The sequence below is a fragment of the Paramormyrops kingsleyae genome, chromosome 8 (genome assembly GCF_048594095.1).
Source record: "Paramormyrops kingsleyae isolate MSU_618 chromosome 8, PKINGS_0.4, whole genome shotgun sequence".
NCBI lineage: Eukaryota > Metazoa > Chordata > Actinopteri > Osteoglossiformes > Mormyridae > Paramormyrops > Paramormyrops kingsleyae.
This window is the reverse complement of record NC_132804.1, coordinates 2,986,415-2,997,500: the sequence shown is the minus strand read 5'-3', so window position 1 is coordinate 2,997,500 and position 11,086 is coordinate 2,986,415. Positions and strand designations below refer to the sequence as shown.

General features: G+C 49.1%; 1 protein-coding gene across 11 annotated transcripts in view; it reads left to right on the top strand.

The window, feature by feature from the left end:
- foxp1b (forkhead box P1b) overlaps positions 1–11,086 on the top strand; it is a 146,523-nt gene that overhangs the window by 98,795 nt on the left and 36,642 nt on the right. For 9 of the 11 annotated variants that reach the window (XM_023793945.2, XM_023793943.2, XM_023793940.2 and 6 more), the window contains one exon: positions 143–253. In XM_023793945.2, coding sequence (XP_023649713.1) covers positions 143–253 — 111 coding nt within the window. Of the gene's footprint in view, positions 1–142; positions 254–4,134; positions 4,242–7,037; positions 7,205–11,086 lie in introns of those variants that run through there. The other 2 variants (XM_023793949.2, XM_023793951.2) reach the window with 2 other exon arrangements.

Genomic DNA, 11,086 nt, shown 5'->3' with positions numbered 1-11,086 from the left:
CTGCCGCTCAGCTTACATCTGTTGCACTGAAGGCAGCCACGTCCCTGGGGGGGGTTTGGGGCCCCATGCGCGATAAACTATCTGCTCTCTCTTCCTGTTTGCATTGTTTTCTCTCCTCACGCCTTTCATGTCTCTCTTCCAGGCTCTGCAAGTCGCCCGACAGATACTCCAGCACCACCATCACAATCAGCATCAGCAGTCTGGGGGAGTCCTGAAGTCCCCCAAACCCAGCGAGAAGCCCTCCGGTCCGCAGGTCAGAACCCCCCCCCCCCCCCCCCCCCCCATGCCAGAGACAGCATTGTCTTGATCTCCTTAATATCTGCCCAACATTGTAGTGTAACCAGAAAATCAACGCTTGACATTTTACAGAAATTTGCATGAGTGCTGTGACGGGCCAGGGGTGATTCACAGGAAGAGCAGCCCATGATCCCCCCCCCCCCCCCCGTCACTCTGCCGTGTGACTAAATCACATACTCAGGGGTGTGTGTTAGCGGTTTGGGCTTAGCCAGGTGTCTCTGAGGAGTCACATACTTTCCTGGGCTCAGGCAGTTTTTAGTGATGCCAACAGACGTTCCTGACTTTCGCTTGGGTAGGATGCCCCCCAAAACTGCTGTCCTGGCAAAGTTGCCCTTCACCTACTCTCTCGACAGGGGGCGATGGCGAGTAGAGAGGGCAGAGCAGAGATAGCAACATTCAGAGACCACCGCTGCCCCCCCCACAATGCATTAAGGGGCGACAGGAAACATGGGGGCCTGTTTGTCACAGCTGATGACTCTGGGGCGTATTTGATAATTAATACCATGGCCCGTTACATACGTGTGTGTGTGTGTGTATAATATTTAATAACCCCTTTCCCATAGGGGGCCGTTTTTAATGAGCTATTGTAGCAGCGAGGGCTAATGTCAGGTAGAGAAAGGAGCTCTTCGTCGCGGCGATGTCTGAGCGCCATGAAATATGACGGTGCTGACCTTTCGCCAGCGTACGTATTTGTCAGGATCCGAAAAAGTCGGGAGAATCAAACTGAACGGCTTTCCAAGGCAGGCTGGGAATTGGCCGGTGGAGGTCAACGGAATGTTCCGGCACAGCCAGCTGTTGGTAGGCGCGAAGGAGTCAGGCGCCTCTTACAGACAAAGGAATAAAATTAAAATTCTAATTTATTAATGTATACGCGGAGCAGGGCTGGGTCGCCACTCAGCCGTCGGAAAGAGAGTGAGGCTGCTTTGCTCAGCCCTCCAGCTCTGGGGTCCGCTGGGCCTCTTGCGAGCTCACGCCAAACGGCTGATTCGATCCACGTCATCTTTACCGGGGCTCAGTGAAAGGGAGACTGTGGATCTCATGGGACGTGCATCCATATGTCAGGGGACAACACATTGGTACGCCAACCAGGGGGGCGAGCAGCCATTCCTGAAACATTAGAGCCTTTGAATGTGGGGGGGGGGGCCAACGGCGGATGTCGTCTTAGAGAGGAAGCGACGCTAAACGGTGAGTCCATCCAGGCGATGGCGGACACAAGGCCTAAAATCTTGATTTGGTGTTTCTGTGGTATCGGTGCTGAAATCTGCGTGCGACACCGGAAGCCCGGTGGGTCAGACTGAACACAGAGCAGCTGAACGCCGACCCACACGAGGGGAGCCTCAGCCAAGCTGCTCTGAAGCCGGCAAATTAGCGGCAGAGTGACACATGTAATTAAAACAGTCCACACCACTTTACCTCTCGCTTTATACCTACAGTGGCGAGTAGGAGCGAGCGGCTGCCACCCCACTAATTACCGTTATCACTGAAATGGTAGGTTTGACTCATTAGTTCCATGTGCATTTAATTAGAGGGAGGCTGAAATTGGATTTAACTTATTACTTTTTCATGGATCACTTTCTTGTCATCACTTCAAATTGGATTGCGGCCCCAGGTAACTCATTATGGAGGCCGTGGGATGGAGACCGCAGAGATAGGTAATTAGGGACAACACCGTCGGACCCTCACTGATAGCCCGCGCTCACCGCCGAGAGAAAAAAAATTAGCCTCGTTTGTTGCAACGCTGAGAAGCCGGTGCGGTTAGCTATGCCTGCGCTGCAAGGGATCGCGGGAAGGAGGCCGCCCCCCTAAGCTGGATTATGTGTCACGCAGCTGGACTGAAGATGTTCTGTCAACATGGTTCCAGTGTGACTCTCGTGTTCGACTCGCTGGAAGTCCGGAGGCAGACTGTCGTCGTGGATACGTAGCGCTCTGATTTCATTGGTAGGACAGCAAAAAAATAAATAAATAATGCTGTTTAGTTTATGCTGTTTTGTTCAAATAGCTGGATGGGCAGAAAATTCCAGTCATAAAAAAGGTGATTATTTGCCAGAGATGTGCTTAGCTCACGTTTCCTGTCTTGAAGTTTTGTTGTGTGGAGAATTCCTTTGTGAAGTTCAATGCTTCCAGTGTTTGCCGGGATTGCGTCCGTTTTCTCTACGGCGCGAGTGAGCGGCTCCGGATGGGTCACCCTGTCCTCGTCTTCCCACAGAACTGCGCCCCATCAAAGGGTTAAGATCATAAAAAATTCTCGGCGGAGCAGAGGCTCTCGGCGTGTCCCACCTCGGAAAAGGTTCCTGCATTCGCCCTCTCTCTCTCTCTCTCGTATCCCACAATGCACTGTTGCAGAGGGTACTTATAGGTCATAGCATAATATCAGGGTAGTTCTGTACACTGTGAGTGTGAGTTGCTTCCCCCCCTTCCCTCTTTTTTGGATTGTTCCATATTCTCCCATGCCCGACCCTCTCTGGAGCGTGAGGCATGGCGGATTGACGAGCGGGGCGGGGGGGGGGGGGGGTTTGGGGTGGAAAAGAGAGGTTTTCCCACTACTGTTTTGTTTTTTTCTTGCTGCTGCCTTACAGCATTTACACACACATACACATACACACACACACACACTTGTAGCCTCCCGTCTGTCTCTCATTACTTTGTCAGCCCTGGGGGCCGGCCAGCATACACCCCCCCCCCCTCCCCAGGCATGGAGTGGGTCAGGGGCTGTCCAGGCCTTGGCAGTTTTGCTTGAAGCCCCACCCCCCAGGAAAGCCAGCCTAGGAAGGAGAAGGGGGTTGAATGGAGGTGGCCTGTTAGCCGACCCCTCCCCCCACCCCCCCTCATCCAAACGTGCCAGCGATTCCTGCTGAAACGTTCCTAAACTAAAGGGCACAATTACACAGCTAGTTAGGGCTGGCTGTAGCGACCGCTCACCAGTTAAATAAATGCATGTTTAAAATCACCTGATTTTATTGGTAGCTAACATGTGTGTCTGGGTGCACATCTGCCGGCGCTGAGCTAAATCAGCCAGAAAGGCCGGGGTCGTGTGACAGGGGGCCTCCTTTCGTATGCCTCTGTAGCTCCGCCGTGATGTCATCGCGCAGGAATGATCAACACATCAGCCTGTTTAAGCCAGAGCCCAGATCCCATGCATCCCCCGCTTTGTTTTCCTTGTCATATTGTAAAAATGTATCATGTGTACTGTATATATTAGAAACAGGTTTTGATAATTCTGTCAGGGTGAAGTCATTGTGGCCGTGGACCGGGGGCCAGGGGCTGGTCGCAGCCCCTTTTCTGTCGGACTCCTTCTCTTTACCTTACAGCTCTCACTGTCCCAAAGACCCCCCCCCCCATGCCTGGAATCATCTGGAATCAGGAAGCATCACTTTCTGCCAGAGAATCTCAGTGTCATCTGTGTGGCATTTGGGGTGATTCATGATCCCTTAGAGGGTGTGTGGGGGGGGGGGTGCAGTGAATCAATGGTTGTATATAAAGCATAGATCACACGTTAAAACGTCCCGCAGTGGGAGTAAATATATCTGAGGTATAACAGGTTTTTAGACGGCACAGGACCCCCCGCCCCTCCCCCCGGCAGGTCCGGCCCTAACGCCGCTGCCTCCTGCCGGCTAGTCGGCCGGAATTTTTTTTCTTCATTCCGAGGCCGGGCATGTTTTCGGTCTGTCTTAGATCTACAGTCCCGATGGTTCTTTTTTTGTGTCGTGGTGCTCAGCTTTAGGGAAAAAAACAAAATCCGCACGTATGATTGTACCTCCCCCCCCCCCCCCCCCCCCCCCTAGTCAGGCCGCGTTTTATTTGTCATAGTCCCACGGTGTTACGGTCCAAAAGCACCTGAGAAAATGCAGCGGCGGCAGCGGCAGCCAGCAACGTGGCATTAAGGACACGGAAACACGGGCGGCATGATGCCTTTTTAAATGACAAGATGCGGCGGCCATAAAGCGGTGAGTGTCGCTGATGCACTCAGGTGGCCGCCAAGGGCTCCATGTTAACCACACTAATAAATTATAACTCTTTACTTATTGATGCTTTGATTATAGATCAGGGCTCACGCTGCGTGCCGGCCGCCTTCCAGGGCCGATTTCCCCCTTCTTTATGTCTGCCAGGCAAACATTTTAAAAAACCTTTGTTAAAATGTGCTATAAATTAAATCTGGCAAACAACATGATTTTTCCCCCGGTAATTTTTTATTATAGTTATATGTTTTGTGTTTCGACGGTTGTTATCGTTTGTTGTGTTTATTTCCACACGTATTTTAAATGTTTTCATGACATTACTAAATATAGCACTTTCGGACTCATACAGAGAGTAAAAAATAAAAATCCCCCACCCTTTTATTTGATCTTAAAGATTAAAAAATTGGCACTAAGGCAATCGAATATGAAAATAGTATCCTGTTTTGACTGGCTGTTAAACCACACCAGACGTAACGCGAAGCAAAAACACCGAATTTCGAGACACGGTGGCACATTAAGACAGGAAACATTTGCAAAAATTAAAGTATTGCTCTCCTTTTCGCCGTTTTATAGAATAGCGAAATAAGTGAAAGTGGCCTGTTTTTGTTGTTATTGTTCGTTCTTCATTTTCTTTTTATATGCTTGGTACCGGGAAATGACATCGAGGCGACGAGTTTCGCTGTTTACTTGCGGTGAGTTTCTGGATTACTGGGGGTGCGGAGCGGCTGGGGGGCAGCTTCGCCCGTGCTCACCGGGGTAATACGCCGCTGCTTTCTCTTTTAGTATTAGACAGGTGGGTGTTTCGGACCCGTGTTAATTTAGCAACGACACCTGAATGTCATACATCACACGGTTTAATTATGCATTTGCAGAAAGTATGATTTAAACAAAAAAGAGCGCGGCCAGTAAATGCGGCCCCTCCCTGGGCGGTGTATGAAACGTGTAATTCAGCTGTCATTGTCACCGGCCACTTAAGCGATAATGTCACCAGCGACCCCAGCCTCGGTGACGCGGGCGCGGCGACTCCGGGAGCGAGCACCGTCTGACTGGGCCGCGTGCTGATGGACGGCGTACGGTCTCGGGAGCGGCTGCAGGTGCGCGCCGCCGGTGATACGTGTGTGGCTCAGAAAATACACATTAGATCAGGAGCTAAAGTGTGGCTGCTTATAGAGGAGGAGGAGGCAGGCAGAGGAGAGGAGGCCTGAACTGTACGTATGCTAAATTTATCGCGAAGCCGCTGGGAGCTTTGAAACGAGAGCACTGGCCTATTACTGCTAAGAAGGTGTTTTATTGAGAATACGCCGGCGCCCCCCCCCCCCCCCCCCCGCCCCCAGGGATGTGAGCGGAGAGGGCCCGGTCGGGGGCGCGCAGCGACGCGGGGCCGCGCCTGTCGCCGCGCCGCGTGAAGTATGCAGACCTGTCACTTCTGACACCCGAGTTGCTTCAGTCCGCTTTAAGTGGGTCAGGCGGCTCAATGTCGCTTGTTTGCTGTTATTAAAAGGTTACCGTGGTGCATTTGGCCATGTGCATGTCGTATGTGTCTTTTGTATTAACTTTAAACGGCATTTTGTCTTTCCTACTGTTTATTTAATACGAACTGCCTATCTATTGCCGTGTGTTCATTAGTTACATACTGGTATTCTATAAATGTTTGTGTCATTGCAGAACGGGTTAAAACCAGTCTTTATAAAGCTAAAAACAATGCTGATGTAAAAATCTCTGTAAATGTGCACTGCATGTGCGTCTGTTAATTTCCCTATTTTTGATTAATTATTGAATTTTTGGGATTAAACTAAAGGTTTGTTTTTATTCGGCTCTTCAACTGACTCCCCTTGTGTGTAAAATAACCAGTAGATGGCAGGATTCTATTTTCTGTTAAAAATGTTGGCGTTGGATTTATATGATAATAGTTTTTAATTATTATTATTATTTATTATTGTTGTTGTAAAAATAATTATTATCTTTGTCGTGCTCGTTGTGCTGTTTGTTATTAGTGATAATTATTCATTTTTTTTAATTGTGCTATTAGTATAAAATTAATGATGAACAGTCCTCAAAGAGCACATTTTATCCTAAAACATGCGGGTGTATGTCACACTGTGTTGTGCATTACTTTGCTGTTTTTGTAAACTGTCTTTAAAGATATGGGGTGTCCTTGTGCACTTGTCAGTAAATCCACTCTGACCTCTCTATCTAAATATTTTATAAATATTACATATATTTATATATTATATTACATATAAATATATTTCTAATATATTGAAAAATATTCATGAAGAAATTAAATGCATGCTTCTTATACCAGAATTCAAAGTGAATTGGATATTTTTCTGTGCTGTTCGGCTGATTTTGCTGGTCCTGCTTTCATGTTTTTTTGCGCTCTTGTTGGTCCCATGTAGACTAAGCAGAAATGTAGCAGAAAGGTGTAATAATTCCCCCTTTTGTCTGCCCCTGAGCCAGATCGCCTTGTTTACTTATCTGTTGTTTAATTAAAGCGTTTCTTTCCTTCATTCTGCTGTCGTTTCAGTCGCGCGGCCGGAGCCCCCCCTTCCCCCCCTCCCCCCCCCCCCAGGGGTCAAAGGGTTAACAGCCGTCAACTGTGGTTTCTTTTAAAGGGCCCCACACAAAGGCATTACTTCACCTGCAGCCGCGGCCCCAGAGCCCCATTGTGTGGGCCATTTGAATTGATTATGTTTAGGGGGCTGGTTGTGATTGGTGGAGCAGGGCGTGGTTGATTGGATAGTTTTGTATCTTGTCAGCCGGGGAGCAACCTCGTGCGTGCAATCTGCCTGTATCCCGAGGAAGGCTGGAGACGCCGCCACCGCAGCGCCTCGCCCGCCTCCCGCGCTGCGCTGCGCTCCTCTCCTCCGCTTCGCTCCTCCGCTCTGCTCCGCTCCGCTCCGCACGGCCCAGCTCGCTGTTTACCCCCCCAGCTAAATGGAGTTTGTCAGGTTTGTCAATATGATTGATTCTGCAATTTCTGCTCGCTTTCTTGTGTAAAACTTGACAATTTAATTTGTCCCAGGAAAAAAGAGGAGAGGGGACTCGGTCTTCCCCTTTTGTGTGGCGTTTATCATGGTAATTGGTTAATTTTATCATGCGCCGTGTCGGAGCCTGCTGCCGTTGCTGCTTAAGCTTTTGTTAGCTGACCTGTAGCTGGACGAATGCCCTGTCATTTAGGGGTACAGGAGCAGCGGCAGATGCTCCTGTCTGATGTTTCGTTTAGACGTATTTGTTTGGCATTTTTATTTTTTGTTTTTTGTTTTTTTTTTGCTGTTTATATGTGCCTCCTTGTTTGGTTGGTGTGCCTGCGGGCGATCCACTTGTTTTGCTATGATTGTTTTGGCCGGTCGCTTGGCGCCCCGTTCTGTTAACTTGCACTTGTTTAATTTCCGACCTGTTTCCTTTTGAACGCAGTTTTTTTGTTTGTTTTTTTCCTCTGTGGGGTTTTCTGTAATTTGGATTCGGATGTCAGTTTTTTTTCTCAGGCTGCATCCCGATCTACTGGCCGATCTGCTGGCCGATCACGTAAAAGTTTCCAGATAGATGGTGCATTTTTTTCAGTGGGGAAATTCACTGAATTGTTACTTAACTTGTCTTATATGCTAATGTGGTAGCTGGCATGTGAGTGTAGCTGCAATATTTTTTGTTTTTGAGTGTTTTCCGTGCGCTGTGACATTAGTGCCTTAGCATGTTTTTTTTTGTTTTTTGTTTTAAACCCGCCACCTTGCGGGGGCTCCCCTCTTTTTCTCCCCCTTCCTCGCGCCCTGTCCATGCCTCCCGGTCAGGCGTGTCGCCCCGCTGGCCTCCCCCCCCCCCCCCCCACACTCCTCTAAGTGGATAGGTTAGGCTGATGGGAGGTGTGCTCGCTCGTCGCCTGTCATGTTGAATTAAGAAGAGGGGCGGGGGTTCTGTGTGCGCTGCCGTGTGATCCACGCCGCCGTCCCCGATTCCAGCTCCGGAAGCAGCGCGGAGATGGAGCGACGTCAGCGCCGCTTGTCGCCAGGCGCCGCTAAACCCGTCCAAACACCCCTGGGGTATTAGACTGGAGACAGTTATTGACTTTGTGGCAGTTTAAGTTTTAATGATGTGGAAGCCCCTGGAGACTTCCTGCTAAAGTCGTTTTAATTAAAATAATAATAATGCGTGCTTTAAAAGACCTACATTTAGCTGTCTTTTAGGGTCAGATGCTTTTTGCGGGTTTTGTTCGTGAATTTTCCTGGACGGCCCGGGACAGTCCGGAGGGGTCCTTCCTGGGCACGCGGTGCGGTGCGTAGCAGCAGCTGTGGCGGTTAGCGGCCAGGCATAGCCGGCCTGTGAGGGGCGACCAGGCTGACAGCTTGTAATCAAAGGTGATTTATTGTTCATTAGCGCTGCATTAGCACGCTCAGACAGGCCCCATTGTTGGTGGGGGGGCTTCCCCGCCAGTTCCTGTCATCTGCAGCCGCGGCACCGGCACCAGCGAGCAGGCCCAGCCCTGAGAGCGGCCCAGCGCCATCGCACATGGCCTGTCCTTTACAAGACCCCCCCCCACCTCCACTTTGCTTTCTGAAAGGGGGGTCAGCTGCTGTAGATAATGGACAGCTGCTTCCTTGCCCAACCCCCCCCCCCAGGCCTTTGACTCCCCAGCCCCCCCTCGTGTTGTTTTGCATGACATGTTCTTGCTCTCCACATTATTTGGCAGATTTCGATATCCGCTTTCCTCTCGGCTCACGTGGCCCCAGTCCTGCATCCTGGGCTCGTCCCGATCTGTGTGTGTCGCCTGTCACACAGCCCTTGTGACTATTTAGATAAACATGTGATCGCTTTCTCATTGCTAATTCAGCGCTCGGTGATTTCATTTTCTGAAATAGCACGTCTTTTGACTCGAGATGTGTTTGGGGACGATACCCAACTTGTAAGACAGATTTTCATATCCCCCCAACCCCCGCCCCCCCACTCTCCTTATTAATTGGGGACGTAGTTTTTCTGACACACAAAAGACAACACGAGCCAGGGAGGGGAAAAAAGCAGCACAATTTGTTGGACCCTTGTCTGCCGTCATGGAAACAAGGATTAGGGTTGTGTTGTTGATGTGAGCAGAATGCAGGCAATCTGCATGAGGATGTGTCGCCCTTTGTCTTTACTGAATTTTCATTTGAAGGGGGATTCTAGGGGCTGTGATCTTAATTAAATCTCAACTGACTCAAATAATACGTCTGAAGGCACGCAGCGTTGCATAACCTTGCTGAGCTGGTAGACCATAAATCATCGGCACAGCAGCTCGCAGGAAGCCCGGCTTGCCGCTCCGCCGGCTGGGGGAAGGTGGATGGCTCGGGGTTCCCCGCCTGGGCACGGCTCTCACCCGCATCTGGGAGCCGTGTTCTGGGCCCAGGGTCTGCAGGAAGGGAGGTGGCTCCTGGGAGTGGGGAGGGTTAATAAATCCATGTATAAAACAGAGAAAATGGGCCTTCCTGTTGGAAAACAGGCTGTTCATTTACAGCAACAATGGAATTTCAAATATGGTTCCTTACGAATTCCTAAAAGCGGGAAGTTTGGTAGTTAAGTGACAGGATTGTGTCTAAATATCAGAAGAGAGATGGGCTGACTTTTTACCCGAACCTGGCATCTCAGTGTCTCAGTAACGCATGATGCGCTGGCAGCGTGACTTGGGCGATCCCTCGGCGTGACGGACATTAGGGTCACTCCCACGCCCGACACCTACCGCGGTATCCCGCTGAGCGCGGGAACCCCCACGCCACCATGGCCACGGGAACCGCCCGCTCCCCCCACGAGAAGTTTGTTTATCTGGAGGGGGTAAACTGACCCAGCAATGCTGAAAACCAGTTTGTTTGTGGTTTAAGAGTTAATTAAAATCCAGTCTTGAGTTTTTGTTTTTACAGTTGCTGCACGTCTGGCAATCCAACCCGAGGAAAATGCGATTTTGATGATCCTGTTTATCTTACGTGTAAACGTTGCTTAGGATTGAATCTGAAAGATTACAGATGGATCAGTGGGCCGGGGTAGTCGTGTGCAACATGGCTTTTTATTTTTGTGAAGCTATGGCTTTTGGGAGCAATTGAAGCATTTATTATTTTGTGATGTTTTTAATAAAAAAAAAAATTAATACAAACTAGTAATAATTATAGTATACTATTACTAATAATTAGAATTAATTTACAATTCATTATTATTATTATTATTATTATTATTATTATTATACAATAACAATAATATAACAGTAATAATAATCATTAAAATTTATTTCACACTGGCATTATAACATTTAGAATAAAGAAATCAGAAATAATATTGTGTTGTGTTAAAGAAAGTTTATACTTACCAAAAATTACCCTGTGCTTGACTGTTGACTAGGTAATTTTTTTGGAGAGAATGTTCTGGAGCCTTCCCCTTCCACCGGCTCGGCGTAACATTGATGATCTGAGCTCCCGGCTGCACGCTAATTACGTCCATCCACAGCTCGGGCGCTGAGCGTGCCGTGAAATTGTAATTTCGAAGACGTTTTACGCTGCGTGGTGCGATATTCCCAGCTGGGCGGCATGGCGATCTCCATAGCCCAGGCGAGGTGGGGGGGGGGCGCTCTCATTCTCAGGGGGTTGCGTCCCGATTCTGTTTGATGCTCTGACAAAACAAGAACAGACAAAAAATCTTGCCTACTATGCACTGTAAAGTCAAATTTATTTTTAAAACCTGTTTCTGTGAGTCCTGCGATTTCTGTTATTGTGTCTCCTGTTAATTGTCCAGAACACAGATGACGAGGCCTTTGTCTCACAGTGAACTTAAGCCCCCAAACCAAATCTGTCGGGTATCCTGGTATTTGTGCTCAGGGACGA